General features: G+C 36.6%; 1 protein-coding gene across 1 annotated transcript; it reads right to left on the minus strand.

Annotated features, from left to right (window-relative positions):
- Nucleotides 1–2,209: 2,209 nt before the first annotated feature.
- ccne1 (cyclin E1) lies at nucleotides 2,210–18,230 on the minus strand. Its single transcript, XM_041797696.1, has 12 exons — nucleotides 18,025–18,230; nucleotides 17,438–17,487; nucleotides 17,129–17,216; nucleotides 14,375–14,437; nucleotides 12,205–12,368; nucleotides 11,191–11,326; nucleotides 6,906–7,052; nucleotides 6,622–6,717; nucleotides 6,190–6,324; nucleotides 4,788–4,899; nucleotides 4,462–4,619; nucleotides 2,210–3,252 (listed from the first exon to the last, which is right to left on the minus strand). The coding sequence occupies exons 1-12, from the start codon at nucleotides 18,217–18,219 to the stop codon at nucleotides 3,064–3,066; spliced, it is 1,533 nt and encodes a 510-aa protein (XP_041653630.1). The 5' UTR covers nucleotides 18,220–18,230; the 3' UTR covers nucleotides 2,210–3,063.
- Between the last annotated feature and the right edge of the window lie 84 nt (nucleotides 18,231–18,314).

Genomic DNA, 18,314 nt, shown 5'->3' on the forward strand with positions numbered 1-18,314 from the left:
CCAAAATGATGTGGAACAATTTTACAGATACAATTGGAGTTCTTACCATTACCGCCAGCTTGCAGTTCCTCTATAAGGCCACAGGAGGGCAGTGGTCAGTCATTAGCCTTCATATGACAAAACCAACCTCAACTGTGCATTGGAGGAAATAATAGAATTGTACTGCTTAGACTCTACGTATAGCTTAGGCTAAGTTAAAAAAGAAATTACCTAAACCAATCTTTCTTGTTCTGTCTTGTTATAGCTGAAGGGTTTACACACCATTTGGTGCTTGATTTGCAAACTGCCCTGTTTATCAGAAAGTATGACTCTCTGCAGCCCTCCTGTGGCAAAAGACAGGCACTGCAACCAGATTAAATCTGTCAAGCCAGCGTCAATATAAACCTTACTGCAGAAAATACTTCTACTGTGTTTTTATGCAAGAGGTCATTAAACAAAATTAGTAGTAATGTGGAATTTAAAAAGGAAAAGATGAACGTAATGTCTTTATAATAATAATACTAAAAATAATAGTAACAATAACAATCATAATAATATTATTGTTATCATTATTATTTTATTGTTATCATTTTAACCTCCTCCTCCGCCATTAGCCCTATCTCCCAATAGTAAAGAATCCTTTAAAAAATTCCTGGGTCCAGACAGTGATCCAGATCACTCCCAAAATGTAATCAGTTCTTCCTTTTGCCATTTCTGACATTTCCTGAAAATTTCTTTAAAATCCGTCAAAAACTTTTTGAGTTATGTTGCCAACAAACAAACTGATAAACCCTGCTGATCACTTAACCTCCTTAGTGGAGGTAATAAGCAGTCAGCCAGAATTCTGACTGTAATGGAGTGGCCAGCACAGTCTTTGGATCTTAACCTTATTGAGCTGTTGTGGGAGCAGCTTAACTGTATGGTACGCCATCGAGCCAATCCATCTTGTGGGAGATGCTCCAGGAAGCATGGGGTGAAATCTCATCAGATTACCTTGAAAAGGTAGCTGGTAAGGTAGCTGTAACTACTGAAAAAGGTGTTTTTTATGAAGTTAATCATTTTCATTAAAATTATTATTTCTAGCTCAGACAATGTCAGCTTGTCCAGTTCATTTGCTGTATTTCCTATCCAAACTAATTTCATAAGTGGTTCCATGGAAAACAAGAAAAATTCCAAGTGATCCTAAACTTTTGAGTGGTGTTGTATGTCCTGGTGAAGAACTACCTCCAGAAGACCAAAGTGAATGTCTTTGACTGGCCTGCACGAAGCCTTGGACTGAAGACCAAGGTCCACGCCAGGAGATCATCAAATCTGGAGGAGCTTAAGAGAATCACCAAAGAAGAATGGGCTGGGATTCTTCAGGAGATTAGTCTGAGACTTGATGAAAACTACAATAAATGACTGAAGGCTGTTATCCAGCAAAAAGGTGACACACCTGACTATTGGCATCGGGGGGGATAATATTTTTGACCCTGGTAGTTTTTGATATTTGTGAAATAGTTTTGTTTCTATGAGCCAAGTAATGGATGTTTGGAAAAGCTGTGTTAAAATTCCTTGCTCTTTTTAACAGCATTTGGGAAATAATAAAATATATATATATATATATATGGAGGGGCTTTGTCCTCACCTGTAATCTAATCCAATTTAAACTACTGCAAATAAGTAATTTTGTCAGTCAGCATTTGTTATTCTCACACTCGAAACTCGTGACGATGTTCTTGCATCAGGTCGATATAAATTAAATTCTTATTGGCACTTTTTCAGTAAAACAGCATGAGAGGAACTTCGCAAAACTTGTTAAAAAGGAACTTCAGATATAAAAGATGCTAAATATCTCATTATATTTGTTGCTTTTAAGAAGCCTAAAATTGGGTTAACAGCCTTAGAGGCTTGGTGGCCATTGGGTCTTTTGTGTTAATAAAAAGGCATCCATCCCATATATCTCTTAATAAAATATCACATTCAGTAATGGTATATAAAAGCATATCTCTGTGGGAATAAAGACAATACTGACGGCATCATGTTGACATCTAGTGGAAGAAAGCCAAACTACATCTGGATGTGTTTTCTGGAGCACACTAAGCTGTTTCCTGAGGATTCACACTCCTGCACTACATTTTAACGCTGATAAAACTTCATGAAAGCATCTTTCACAGTTTTAAAAGGCTCAAAAACACAAAGCAAACACCTGGAAGAAGATTCTTAACAAAGTCGTCAGAGACTGTCTTTATTGAAAATATGTAGCAGCATTTTATTTCAACAAGTCAATAGAAATCTTACATTTTTGCGGTGGGGAGAACAGTGAAGATAAAAATAAAAGTTAAATACAATCAACATTTTAGCTTCAGAAGCCTGGCTGGTTCACTTGTCCATTCAGGTAGCCAAGCTACTGGTCCCTAAGCAAAACAAAGCCATGCTTTTTTTTCCAACAAGATGGCAAGAGTAGAACGAGTATCAACAACACACTCATACACACACTCACACATTCCCCTCCATCATAGAAAGCCCACTTTATAGCAGCACATAGAGCCAGAGATGACCCTAGGAATAGTTTTGGGCAAATGAGGCCAATAAAAGAGAAACCAGCAACCCTTCCTGTCTCATCACACATGCACACTTTAAAAAATAAATCAAGTAGAGACTCAAATATCTGAATGATTTGGTCTCTGCATAGGAAATAAAAAAGGCAACCAGTAAATCAAGGTGTGGTTGGTAATTCATGCATGCGTTTGGAACTGCCATGCCGTTCAAAATCTCCTCTGAGTCGTCCAATCCCAAACGACTCTTAGATTTGTGTTTCATCCAGAATAAAGGTTAAATAGTTGTGAGGAGATTTCCTCACTGTGTGGCAGCATCTGTAACCAGAGTCAGTGTTTTCTCCTACTACAGCCACATTTAAAAGCACCTGGATCCAAGTAATAAAGGAATAACTCGAAAAGGAGAAAATACTGTTTCCATCGATGCTTCCCATCAAACACGGGCGTCCTGGTAGGGTGGAGGCGTCACAGACGAGTTCTTTCTCCACTTTAATGCAGAAATTTAATAAGGATTTGTTATCTTGATGTTCTCAGTGAGTCGGCTTCTTTACTGTGGAACTAAACGTGGGGATGGAGTACGCATCCTGGGCATGATTTTCAGTGTCGCAGCATCCACCCTCACCAACTCCTCTTCTCCTGTTTTTTCACTGCTCAGAGGCGGAGTCAGGACTCCTGACGGGACAGGACAGCTGCTGTGACGCTCCAGCTCCTCATCCTGGTAAGAGTATGCCTTTTCCTGTGAACAGCAGGAAAGGAATGCTTGTTAGAAATTTGATATCTCCTGGTGTAAATACTCACACGATAGTGCCTCTAAACTGGAGTTAATTACAGGCTTTATATATGAATTTATGTTGCAGAAGAAAAAAATAATTAGAGTTTTTTCGGGGAGCTTTAAAAAATATTTAGGGCTTCAGATGTGGATGAGACCATGAGTCAGCTTGGATTTTTTCCTGTCAAGTATCTGACCTGCAACATCACTTAAATCAGTAATTTAAGCACTTCAAAGTTTAATGAGCTGTGTCTTAATAAGCTATAATCTTTAGCTGATAGTCTTTATCAGTGGATAACTGATAAAATTGCATCTCACAGGTCAAACTTCACATTTTCATGCGCGTTTGACGTGAGGCAGATCAGCCCTCATGTCTCCCTGTACACTACACAGCAAAAGAAACTGGACACTGTGCTGAAATTTGGCCCATATTTAAAATCTGACTCAAAAATCAGTCTGTACAGTGTATGACTGGTGACTGGTGTTCATTTATAAAAAGGTCCATGTGGTTTAGGCTAAAAAAAATTAACTGCCAAGACTGAAAATGTTCTGAACCAAAATTAAAATTTACATGCATTACAGCTATTTTAAATAAAGAAATAAGCTTTTTTACTTGTAACAGCTGGTAAATGATCAATGAATCTGACACATTTAACAGACTGTTATGGAAACTGGAGTTATGACACTGTAAACAAATGTTTTAACCATCTGTTTCCAGACCATGAAATATTTTAGCTCTTGGTATGTTGTGACTGTTTGATTTTATTGTATTTCACTGTATCGTGTTACTGTTTGTATATTTGTTTGATTATGTGTTGTGTATTGTCATGTCTTTTCGTGGACCCCAGGAAGAATAGTCGTTACTGCAGTAAAAACTAATGGGGATCCGATGTAAATAAATCAAAAAGTAAATAAATTGTTAGGGATGCAGCAATAAGACACTTTTCTGAAAGGTTAGCACCCTTTTCCTCCTTGTGTATTTTTTAAAGAACATTTTAGTAAACAAATGGAAAAGATTTTAGATAGTTTCAGTTAACTTTTTGTAAAGAGACGACGAAAACCTTCTGTTTTCAGTCCATTAAAAAGCAACTATAACTGATAATGTAGTTTAACAATCTTCTTTCCCTATGTATATTTAGATGTTGCCAGCCTTTTTTACAATACTGTCAAACTTACCAGCCATGTCAGGTAGGCTGTGTGGGTCTGGATGTTGTGCATACAGTCTGCAGGAATTCCTGGAAATGTTTTCATTGTTGACCCACCCATCTCCCGCAGAGCTTTGGCGAACGGCACCATCCACCTGACGCACTCCTCCACCTCCACCCTTTTTAAAGCTGCAGGAGCAAAAGGATGGACAAAGTGAGAAGTCAGGGCAACACAACAATAAAATATATGCAAGAAATAAAATAAGAGAGACAAGATTTAAGATACTGAAAAAGGTCAATATGTATTAAAAAAAAAAAAGTTATTTCCTATATAAGGTGAGCTTCTCTTATTATTACCCGAGACGTTTTCCACCAGCTCCAGAGAGGAGAAGTGAAACAGGGCGGAAGCAGCGAGGATGCCGTTAGAAAACTCAAGGCAACGCATATCGAGCATACACAAGTCCAACAACTGCAAAAAAAAAAGAAGAAAAAACAGACCAAACAGCAATTAAAGAAACATGAGAGTATGAAATATTTTTGTTGCACTTAAATGCTACACTGATGCCTCTGCAGAGCAGAAAGATGCACACATGATGTTTTTAAAGAGCTGTGAGGTTAACCAATGCCAATGGTGTGTGCAAATAGCCACTTAAAAAGGAAGCAAGTCTCTGAGCTTCCCTGTTTTGTTCTTACTTTACCATCTGTCCTCATTTAGTCTTTTTTTTATCAATTATATTTTATTTCCAAATTTTGTACTTTCACTTCGTTCTTGGATTGTATTAAAATACCAGCATTTACATAGAATTACTATTTTGTGTGCTGTATATCTAATGCTTCTGTTTTAATCCTGAAAGCCAAGCCAGCTTTAGGAGCTGCAAATTAGCTAGAATTTCAAAAACCTGTATGTATGCAATCTACTTTGTATTTTACATTTGCAGCAATATTCATTGCATGTATAAAAATAACATTAAAATAACGAGGAAGCATCACCACCAGTATTAAAAGTTCTTTGAAATAGTTATTCATACCTTTTTTTTTTGTTTTTTATTCAGGCTTGCCATGCAGGTCAAATGTTTAATTAAAGATGTAACACAGCAGTCTGAAAGTGACTGCAGGTCTGGTTAAAGGCTGCTGCTGAAAGCCTCTACCACCAAGGTGCAAACAAGCACAGTGAAGAGTCATTTTGCTGTTTTGATCCAGAAAATGTAGATGAAGTTGGATACAGCTGGCAGCTAATGTGCCCTAAGCTGGACTCGACAAGCCTGAAGAGCCTATATTCAGCTGTAGCAATGAAACAATTTTTCAATGTTGAGATTTGTTGTTAATTATGGATAATCGACACCCAATAATTTCCTACTCCTGATGGCCGTTAACTGATGAGAACTCATTTTTTTGCAATTGTTGATTTTAAAAAGGTTATTTTATGTATTTATGCACATCTGGTTGTAAGAGGTTAATAAGTGGTGAGCAAAGAACTACGTACAATTCTGACATTGACTGTGTTTACATCAAAAAAACCAAGAACAGTTCTGACTTTACAACTGTTTTTTTATTTGTTATTTATTGTTATGTATGGTTTTCTACTTTAATGAGAACATTTGTTTACCAAACAAGGTACAACATAAAAACAACGTACATATTTTGCAAACTGTTGCACACACAGACCAAAGTCTCATATTTTAGCCATCCATATTTGATTCAATAGACATTACAGACTGAGTAAATTATTAATAAAAGAGAAAAATATAAACAAACCAACCTCTGCGATCTGTACGAAGGTCTCCTGTGGGTACCTGGGGATGAGCAGCTCATCTGTCTCTTTCAGGTAAGCCACCTGCATGTAAACATTAAGCCAGGAGATGGGAGTCTGAGGGCTGAGACTCCACTTCAGCTCCTGTGAAACAACACATGAACCATTAGTGATGAAGAAGTAAAACCAACATCCAATAGCAGGAAGAAAAACTGCATTTTAATTAGATCTAGCCAAGATTTTTCAGTCCGATGTTAAAGAAAACTAAACTACATTTTGGGCAGAGATGCTGTGAAGTAAAAATAAGTGGGGTAATAAAGGAGCTGATTGGCCAGATGTTACCCATGCCACCCATAACAAGCCTGGAAATGTAGGATACCTGGACTAATACTACATGCTGATATGTCATGAATAAAGAATCACCACGAGTGTGTTCTTTACCTTCATAATAATGACTTCCATACTGAGAATCTCGTCCTCAGTGCAGGCTTCATCTGTGACATATGCAAACTGGTAGATCTTAGGTGGATACATCTCCTAAAAGAGGGGGGAAAAAAAGACAAAAATCATTCAAATTACGGATTATTACCTATGTATTTCTGTAAAAATGTTGCAGAAAAGGGGGCAATGCAACTAAAACGACATACTTGGCAAATTCAAAAAAGTCTGATCACTTGTAGTTGGCAGAATCTGATCATCTCACTGCACATGCTGCCCAATCTTACCTCTACTTTAGCAGCGATGAAGAGACAGGTGATGCCAATGAGCTGCAGTGTTGATTTGAAGACATTTCTCTGTGTGGCCATGAAGCGATCAAAGTAGTCCTGAGCCAGGTGGTACGTCTCTCTGTGCAGTTTGTACACTTCACTCACCTGTAAACATAAAAAACATGACTGGGTTAATGACCTGCCAGACACAAATGTACTGGTTGGTTTGTTTCAGTGAAAACAGATAAACGATGTTCACAATAATGATTGAACAGTACTAGTTCATCTGGAGAAAATTATCTCATATTGAATGTTTTCTTTTGCTCTGAGCTGGCACTGAAATGTATTTATTATGACGTGTGTTGCTGAACTCTTGGCCAGGTCACCCTTGTAAAAGAGATCTCGATCTCAATGGGTTTTATCTGGTTAAATAAAGGTTATATAAAATTTAAAAAAAAAATTCAACAAAACGGTAGTAGTAGGTCAAGTTCAAAAGAGGAAATGCAGGTTATAAGAACCCTTAAGCGTAATTAACAATACTAAAACTTTCTTAATCTGCAACCTCTCAGTTTTAACATCCCAATTAGGTTGTTTTTTTATTGTTTTTAATTGTATCATTTGGGTTATGGTGTTTTTTTGTTTGTTTGTTTTTTTTTACTTTGGACACATTTCTCACTTGTTTTCTTTCCAGTCTTTGAAATCTTTCTCTTCCTACCTCTGCCAGGCGTGTGTTCTGTAGCTCTCTTTGAATTTCTTGATTTTACTTCTTACTCCAGTTCTTGACTCTTGGAAAGCCGTGACTGCTTTGTAGGTCCTTCTCCTGCTTTGAGAGCATCACTTCTTTTTCTCAAGTTTAAACTGATTTCTTTAGTTTTTTACCATGATGTTTTCTCCACTGACAGCTTACCCTTACTAGAGTTTTTATACTGTGTGTTAATTGAAAGATAACCCTCAGTTTTGACTTTATCGTTCAAGCATTGAGTTAAAGCATCTAAAGCATCTCATTACACAACAGTGGTTTGTGCTACGGCTTGACAAAAAAGGTCAGTTCTAAAGGGAAGAATTATTTGGACCCTTGTAGTTTTGTTCTTTGTGCAAAGTAAAATAAAACTAGGATGTTTGGAAAAACTGTGTTGACAATTCCTTGCTCTGTTTGACAGCACTTGGAAAATACTTAATCAAAATGATTTTTCATATAATGCTGATGATATTCTGAATCGCTAACTGTTTCTTTCATTTCTTGCAGCGTTTGCTAAGAGATGAACAATTCAGGACAATTTAAAGGCAAATCATAAACATCTTGACATTACTCTTTTAGAGTTTACTTTAAATGACACAGAATGTGAGCCAAAGTATATCTATTTAGAGTTTCAGATGTTGGATTTTAAATAAATCTACATTTCATTCCTCCCTCATTGTGTTTATCAGTACGCAGAGAAAGCCACCCAGCTTGTTCAGTAATATTTGGAGCTGATAGTTGAGTTATTGATGCTATTCATTTGTTTTCTTTTGAAGTTGAACTTTGAGAATCTGTTTGTCTCTTTCATTCTGATGTTAGAAAGTCATCTTGGTCCAATATAAAGTTTACAGCTGTGAGATTTATCAGTGTGCTGTGTTTGTTTGTAACTATGGCAACCTCAAACATATAAGGCTTTGTTATTACCTCAAGTTGACTTAATTTATTTCTAATTGAAACATGCATACCATCTCAACATCTGGGCTTCCACATGTAATCATTTGTGGTTTCAGTTTTCATAAACTGTGATCAGTTCAACATGAGTACTCAGTCTAGAGATACTGAAGAAAAGTCACTCAAAGTTTTCCTTAACTTAAAACAGTCACCGGTCTTATATATGCATGAAAGTAAGCTTTTACTGAGCTAAACCAGATCTTATCTCAGAAATGTTCCTAAAAATATTCCCTTCACCATGGAGATGACTTAAATACAAAAGGGTGAACATTCAAATGATCATTTCTCCCGTTCTGAGAGTAATGCTAAAGGTAACTTTAATCAAACAGCTGCTATAAGTACTCACTAAAAGCTTCAACATTTAAATTACTGGATTATAAGATGACTTGTAAGCAGAATTTAAGTCTAAATGTCAATATTCTAGTAACAGTTTAAGAGACTTATGTACAGTCCCAATACTGAAGAAGTGATTTGTAAAGCTTGAAAACCCCATTTAACAGGGGTGTCACACTCAATCACAGCAGGGGCCAGATTCTGGATTAAGGTCCAATCTGAGGGCCAAACAGAGTCACCTTTTTAACCAAAAACTGTCAACCTCATTTCACCAGTTATAAAATATAGGGGAAAAAAATGATAAAATATTTTGAAATTTCAAGTAAAAAAAAAAAAAAAGTTTAAAGGCTCACAACATGAAAAAAGTAAATGTATTAGTTCAAAAAGGTCAAACGTGAAATTGAAAAATTATGTTTATTATGTTAATATATTAGAAAGTCAAAATTGTGAACTGAAAAGGTCAAATATTTGTAATTTGTAATAGTGAAGTTAAAAGTCAAAATATAACTCAAATTTTTAAATCCTGAGTCTAAAAGGTCAAACTATTGGATTATGAAGTCAAAGTTTGGAGTTGAAAATATGAGATAAAATACAAAATCATTAGTTAAAAAGGTCAAAACATGACTTAAAATTTAGGATTATGAATCTAAAGGCTCAAAATATTATATAAGAAGTCAAAATTATGAGTTGAAATGCTCAAACTATGGAATAAAAAGTCGGATTCCTAAGTTTGAGTCTTAATTGTGAGATACAAAAGTGAACATGTGAAAAAAACAACAAATTTCTGACTTTTTTTCTAATTATTTTTACTAGACTCTATGACTCTATCTCAAATCATCAAGCATAATTTGACATTTTACACTTCAGGAAATCTACAGACCTCATACTGATGGGCCAGTTATAATAGAAATATAATGTTACGGGTCAGATTTGGCCCCCGGGCCTTGAGTTTGACACCCTTGCCATCTATAATTCAAAATGGCACAAAGACAACATAAAATGATAAAACTGAAAAATGTTTTGAAAATAATATGCCCATTTTAAAATTTAGGCCAGCAAAAATTTTTCAGAAACCTAGGACAGGGTGATGTTAACCACTCTTTTGCCTCACCCTTTCTTAAAACTGTTGAAGGTTTATCAATTGAGGGTTTAGTGATATGTTACCATTCTTCCTTAAAGCAGAGTTTCAGCTGCCTAACAGTATGTTAATATTTTCAAAGAATGATGAGTTGTGACTGCAGGCAGGCCAGTTTAACACCTGTACTCTTATACTACAGAGCCATGCTGTCCAAATATGCACAGAATGTGATTTTAGTGTCGCCTGGCTGAAATATGAAAGGATTTTCATTAAAAGAGGTGTCCCCATGGCAGCATATGTTGCTCAACATTTGTATTGTTGAGCGTCCCTTCACAAAGTTCTGCCTACTTAGGCCATTTGCACTAAACATAAGGCCATCATGATTTAAGCCTGGCCTGGCCATCATGGGGTTTCAGGAACCTGAAAATTGACGGTCTAATCCCCATAGAGTATCATAGTGAGTTAAAATCAGTGCTGCATTTTGTAAGCCTCAGAACCTCTAGACATTAAGTCTAGGATGTGGGAAGTTTCTTTCTATCTCCTAAGATTTGTTCTTACATGTGAATGGAGTCAACCAATGAGTACAAAGAGCGCTCTGCAGGTACAGAATCCACAAACTCAAACAAATCCAACAGCACAGTGAGAGAGAAATGATATTGGTGCTGTGAGATGGAACATTTAAACAGAGGAAAGGTTTGTTAAACACCTCTGTTTTTATGATGTGTCAACCACAACAGACAGGAAACGGAGAAATGTTGGCAAGAGATAGCCAATGCAACTCAAGCAACCCAGTAACACTGTCATTAGGATTAGCACCAAGCTAATATAACCAGCTAGCCAGACAAGCTCATTGACTGTGATATTTTCCACCAGGAGTTTTCTTTTAGCATTTCACAGCTATTTCACTCTTTTGCTGTCACTGTTCAAACTTTTTTGAGAGGTGTTGCTGGGATAGGCAAATAATTTTACAAAAGTAATTAGATTTTTGAGTCTAATATTTGTGATGACATCTTGAGCTATTTTTTATCAAATATAATAAACTGAATAATAAACTAAACTAAACATAGCAATGCTTATAGTAACAGAAAGCATGTAAGTATCATATTTATTTCACAGGTCAGTAAATGGTAAAAAGTTTTTGCATGATTCATTGATACTGTTTTGAGGAAAAAAGAGGTCTCAAAGGTGGACATGCTACACACCTCCATGAGCCAGTCCAGAAGGATCGCCCTCATCTTTGGCTGCAGATGAGGATGTTTCTCCATCATGTTGACATCCCTGGTGTAGGCCTTATCCTTCTCCAGCATGTTGCTCCAAACCACATCTTTACTGGCCCAGCTGATGAGACAGCATGACACAATAATGACTCTTTAAATTTACAGAGTGGTATCGTGATTTTCCACAAAAGATGCATAAAGCACAATCTAAAAACAAAAATGATGTATAACTTTTGATAGCAGTTTTAGCAAATGCACTCCTGAAAATTTCTAGAAAACTCCGAGTTGGTTGTCTACACATGCATCTTACTATGTGGAGTTATCCCTATCTGACAGGAGAAAGTGGCAGGGTTCAAGAGGCAAGATATGATGTTAAGAGAATGATGCAGAAGTGGTCGATGTATCAAAAGACTCTGCTATACAGTGCATTAATGACAATTTGCCTTCATATCAATGCTTCCTTTAGTTTCACTTATTAAAAACAGTAGAGAAGTACAGAAAAAAAGCAATTCAGGTTTGACTGCATGCACGGAAATCACACCAGCCATGTCCATAAAGTTTAAGGCTGCAAGATTAGATTTAAACCAACTACCAGGGTATTAATTTTCTTGAATATTTTCTGCTGTACTCTCACATCAACTAAACCCCACTTCACACCATTGAGTGTAACCTCATGCTGACCAAGCATGTCTATTGCATAACACAAAACAGCTCAGTCAGCATTTTCTTCATTTAAAATGTCTGATCATAACATTGAAAATGCATGGGAAAAACTTAAAGCACTATCATGCTTAATTGACAAGAAAGAAGTGTTCAATGACAACTTCTGAAAAGCAACAAGCTATTATCTGCCGTAGAATAACCTGAATTCAGTTTATCGAGTGTCATAACATTGTCTTGTTTCACAGCGAACAAAAATGTAATGCATGGATTCATTTACTATACACCACCAGTGCTTTGAATTTAAAAGTGTCTAGACTACAACAAAGCAGGACTCACCACAGCGCAGGGAGTGGAGCACAGCGAACAGGAGTTGCAAATACATTATTAAAACTGTAGAGGGGGAAGCCAGGTTTTAATAGGGAGACTGGCTGGTCTTCCTGATCAGGTGTGGGGATCCACCTGTGTGGACTCGTGTAACCGGCCTCAGGACTCCAGCTGGCCTACATGGGACACAGAGGTGACATGAGGAAAATTTTAGTGCAAGATCGGTGTAGAGAAACATTGTGGTCAGGTCAAATGTCTACTAAAATCACTGCAAGGGAAAATGAAAAAAAAAAAAAAAAGGAAAAAAATGAAAATGGGCTAGAAATAAACCATCTTGGCCAATACTTATACCAGAGACTTGTGTACCCATTCCTAAACTGCACCTGAACCCTCACAGACTGTTAAATCTTCAGATCTGCAGTCTGAGAGGGGATTGAGATGGTATAAAAATGAGGAATGTAACACAGTGTCATCACATTACAAGTAGCCTGAAAACAAGATGAGCCACTTAACATAGAGAAAAAAAAGCCCATAGATGTAAATTTATTTCTATTTATTCCAGCATTTATATTTTTAGCAAACTACCAAAGACAGAAAAGTCTTTGATGAGAATCACTTTAAAGTAATTAGCTGAAAAATAACTGGTTCAGTGTCGGGACCCACCACCACCTCGGCATCAAATTGTGTTGATATTTTTCAATTTTTTAAATAACCCAATTATTAAATGGAAAATAGGGCACTTTGAACTTGAAACTAAACAAAAGATGTGAGGAAGCAAAGAGATGCAGACATACACTTCAAAATAAAAGTCCGTCATAGACTTTTACCTACTTTTTTCTCCAGGCATATATCTGTGACTCAGTGAAAATGGCTTTGAGACCCACTTTGGCATTAAACTTCATGTTGTGATAAGCTTATTTGAGGTTTTTCCCTCCACAACAACGCATGCTACGCCCCTCTATTTGTTTCATTTCTTCAAACTTAATACCACACCTTTATTCATACACTACTCTTCTTTATAAGGGGCAAAGCAATCCTCATGGCACCAGTGCAATGAACTCTGGATAATTCCCACAAAAAATTCTGCAGAAACACAGACTCGCGGAAAGTGCAAAAGTTGGTGTTGCGTTGTCTGCATCAGAGCCCCTTATGCACTTGATTTTGTGACAGTGCAGCACTGAATGAAATAGACTATATAGAGTCAAGGAGGGCTGCTGGACTGTTGTGAAGAAAATCTATATACTATACTGATGCACCAATCTTGACATTTCCTGCCCTTACAGTTACCGTTTTTCTTCAGTATGTCGGGTCATCACAAGTCAAACTAACGTGGACTCCTACTAGTGCTGCACAATTGGGTAATAATGTGCGATTGTGATTGTACTGGACAATATTGCGATTTAAGATTGTGATATAATGCATAAGTGGTATCATGAGTCTGCTTGCTTGTTATCAATGAAATTGCAGAGAATAAGAATAATTTTCAAACGTGTATTTCTGAACTCGTATACAAATATTCAGCAGCATAAAAACTAAACCTGAAGAATTCATAATAATGATTTAAAAATAACATAATACATTTAATAAATTTAAGGTTTTCCTTCTGTGAAATCAAAGTACTGCTACAAAGTGCAATTGTGATTCTGTTCTAAGCTTTAAGGCCTTTCTGCAGGCATTTCTGTAAACGTTTCCAGCACTTCTTAAAATAAATGCAGTCTTTAATGCAATTATGTTATTGCACAGAATGACATCGCGATTAGATAAATTGTGCAGCACTCAGTCCTGATATAATATTCTCATGTTTTCTAGATCTTAAAAAAAGCTAATGGGACAACTTTAGCATCAACCATTTACTTTTTATCGCTGCTTTAAATATGATTAAACCACCATTGTTGCTGATGTGCATAAAAGCTTGTGATTTACTGCTTAATGTTTTTCTCTGTTTCGTGTTTTTGTAAATAATTTTTAATCCTGACATCACACAGCAAGTGACAACTTTTATGTTTGATATTGCACACGCTTCCTTCTTAAATAAAAATAACTTAAATTCAGTTTCAAGCTATCCAAAGTACCTTGTAAGAGTTAAATTTGAATTGTAGATATGGGATTTACTGAATGCAATGATCCATGTTTGAAAATTGTGAGGTGCAAGTTTGAAACCATTGAGACTAATAAAACCTACCTCACAGTCACGCTGCTTCTTCTTTGTCATCTCTGCTACCTCCTCATCCAGATCTTGTAAAAACTAAACAAAAGTGTTTAATTATTGCATGTAAATTAGTCCACAAAGAGCAAAGCACAGATTTATTTCAACATCACATGTGAGTTGGTAAGAGGGTAAGTTTCTGCCCTGCTTTATTTTATAAGAAAGAGTAAACGACACTGACAGATGCAGAAATAGTCTAAGCATGCACCAGTAATATCAGCTGTATCCATTAAGTTATCATTAAATGAAACACACAGTGCTTTTTGGCACCGTTTTGTCTGTTACTCATTACAGTCTCTGTATGTTGTAAAATTGTGTATGATCTCTGAGCAATACCCATGCACACTGAAAATGTAAAACTAAACTTGAGTAAAAGAATTAAGAATGCAGAGATGCATTGATTCACACCTGAATTGGCCGATATCTCCACAAACAATCAACAAATAATGTGGGAACGTACCAAAGTAAGTGGCAGATGTTTATCTGTTTTGTATTATCAATTTAACACTGATATTTAGCACACTTAACAGCTGATTAAGAGGTTAATTATAGGCCAGAACTTTGATCTGTTGGACAAACTCTGATCTGTTTTCATGGTCAGGCATGAAAGAAAATGTCAGCATTGTAGGAGCTTCACACCAAAGGAATTGATGATCAGCAGCTAAACTGATATTTTTAACATCGGTATTGGCATTGGCTCTGATTCTTAAAATCTTTTCATCTTCGATAAGAGCAGCTGTTAACCTTCTTCTTTGTTTTATTTCACCATTTTTTTTTTTTTTGAGATCTATGCTTACTAATTGATGTTATTATCTCACAATAATAATGCTGGTATTTCCAAAATTAGGGGGTCATATTTTGCAGGATCTAAATAATTAATGGCTTCTACATACAAAAACCTTTTTAAAAGGCCTTTAATACTCATATCTAATACCTGTTCACTTCTAAAGACGATGTGACACCAACTCTAAGAGTTTGGTCACAGACTAAGTTTCTCGCAGGATCACCAGCAGCAAGACCACCATTAACTTTGGTTATTTCCCATTACACACCTGGGAAAGTTACAACTACAACTACAAAAAGGGGAGAAACTAGTGGAGTTGTGTAGAGAGCAACAACCTCTTTGATGTGTCCTATCCTTTGTATTTGAAAGGATGATCACACACCATTATCTAGAGGAAGTAAAAGTCACCTAGAGGTTTTTATAGGGAGTCTGTGGAGGGATTTAAAGGGCCCTTATTACCCTCTTTTTCTCTTTCTACTCTGTCTTTAATTTAAAAAAAAAAGGATAAGTCAGAGAGGTACTCTTGCCCTTTACACAGTTCTACCGGTATCCTTCTTTCTACAGTTCAGGAGAGCAGCATGTTCCTTTGCCTCCCTACTGTGTTAACTAGTTTCAAACTTTTCTTTTTCAGTGCCAGCGTGACTTCTCTTGTTGGTTGTTGACATTGGCAGTATCAGTGAACAACACTATTTCTATTAGACAAGAAGAAAGACCTGTAATAATATGAACTACGCCTGATTTTATTGTAACGCTAGGATGAGAAAAGACTGCCTTAAAACCGCTCACATTAACTTTTATGACCGCCTTACATCAAATGACTGAGATTACATCATACAATCATTACAATCATTTGCGTAGCAGCTAGTAAAGTCCAGTGATATGTTATGAAAGTTAAAAACAGTGTATAATCTTGCTGTCTCATGAGCTTAGTACCTCGTCTCAACCCTATCAGTATTGGTATCAGCAGATATGAACATTTTTACTAATATTTAGGCTTTAAATCTGATTCTATCAGCTATAGGTATTGGCCATATGAACAAATAAGTTAGTGAAGTTTCGCAGACCTTTGTGTGCTAAAGTAATTTCTTCATTCATTTTGAATCCTCACACTTTAAAGTGTTTCAAGGATTGAAATTTGTACGTTTGTTTATCCTTGAACAGTGTGTGTACTGTAAAATATAGTGAGAAGTTTAAGGACTTTAATTCAAGGCCTTGACTACATTTAAATATCGATAGCAGTATTGGCTAAAATAAAATTGTAAATATCGGCAAAAATCCAATATTGAGCATCCTCATTCAAAATCATTTTTGTGAGGCCTGTTTAACTGGCTACCACAGGAATACAAGGTTCTTTCAGGAAAACCAAACAAATGCATCAAGATCTGAAGAAGACTGCCAAAATGTCATTTTTATCATGGGAAAGCAGAGTAAAATAAAACATGTGAATGCATGGCATCCTAGGACTTTCACAATAATGTACAAAAGTACTAGAAAAAACAATGAACAACCTACTCTAACTAGAGTAAACTCTGTTTAACATTTAGGTGTGTTCAGGCCATAACATGTGATTTACATTTTTTTCATATTCCAACTATTTAATGACCACTTGCGCCCTATGGATGGGGCTGTTGTCATCCTAGGGAGGCCATTTTGATAAAACATGATGATTCATTACACAATCATCCTACTTTTGAAAGATTTTCCATGATTTTTCCTTTTAAAAAGTATAAAATCCCTGCCTGCAAAACACACAATAAATCAGAACCACCAGATCCACTCACAATATAATTTAGACTTATACTTAGATATTTCTTTCAATGTTCCAGTCTATGTATGATAAAAGCTCAATTTTAGGCTATTCACTTGGGCCTCTATTTATAAGCTGAAGCTTATAATGGGGTTTAGGCCAGCTACAGGCTGGTCCATGAGCCTTTCAGACTACTTACAATGGCAACATCTGCCTTCCTCTTCCTCGGTCGTACTGTATTTTCTTTGGTCGCCTCGGGAGCTACAGACTTTGGTTCTGTTTCTTCCCTGTAAGGACAGTGAATAAAAGCATGACCACATGCCTCTACAGACAACTAAAGACGTTCACACGCATGCTGGCATAAGTAAACATGGTCAAAATAAGGATATGTAGCAACAAGCTAACTACTTTGGCTAAGCCATCAGCTCAACTTTTCCTACTGTCGCCACACTTTGATTGACGCGCTTCAAAGACTCATAACTTTACGTTAAATCACTCTTCAGCTTACCTTTTTCCTGGCATTATACTCAGGGGTTGGGTGTGTGTTTCTGAGTAAACCTGTGAATGAAAAAGTTTTATTTTAGGGTGAAAGAAAACACATTCATTCCACTCCCAACCCCCACTCGGGACTCCCTCCTTCTGACAAAGCCCAGCTCAGCCTGGCGCGGGGAAATGGAAACAGTACGCGATGTTATATGTCGTCAAAAAGTAGCTTATGGAGCAAATATATCCACGAAACTCAAATATGACAAACATCAGACCCTATATTGTGACCATGTGCTTTTTATTTTTCATATTTTAAAACTGATATTGGTTATTTTCACTTGTAAATCTAGGACAGCTGGCTTGGCGCATAATGGCCGAACAACAGGCACAGCTAGGACGCCTATTCACTAAATTCTTCATTTAATGCCTTAAAAACAACCAGAAATGCCCAACATGGATAGGCAACATCATACTCAGTGCATCCTAATAAATATTTAATTCATTAAAGTCCGATTTATTGAAGTCAGCTAAGCCACACAAGTTGCAGCTGCAACTAGCTCAAAGTGAAATAAGTCGGTATAATGTTAAAGTTTAGTTTCATCCACTTACCCCAAGATGCTGCACTTGAAGTTCACTCACAAATAAGTTAATAAATGAATATTGTGTCGCTTCTCCGCCTGTTTTTCCGACCTGTAGCTTCTCTGTGAGGACTTGTGTGTCCAGGCCGGGGTTAGCTAGTTCCTCTGAGCTGGCGCCTTGAAGAGAACAGATGACTTCAGGCTTCAACGTCAGGGAGGAGTACATTTAATTTGGCGCTAAACCTCCAGATTCACCACCTCTTTATAGTCCGAAATCAATCCCTTTCACTACATTAGCGCACATTGAGCTTCCATCGGGCA

This window comes from Cheilinus undulatus, linkage group 1 (genome assembly GCF_018320785.1).
Source record: "Cheilinus undulatus linkage group 1, ASM1832078v1, whole genome shotgun sequence".
NCBI lineage: Eukaryota > Metazoa > Chordata > Actinopteri > Labriformes > Labridae > Cheilinus > Cheilinus undulatus.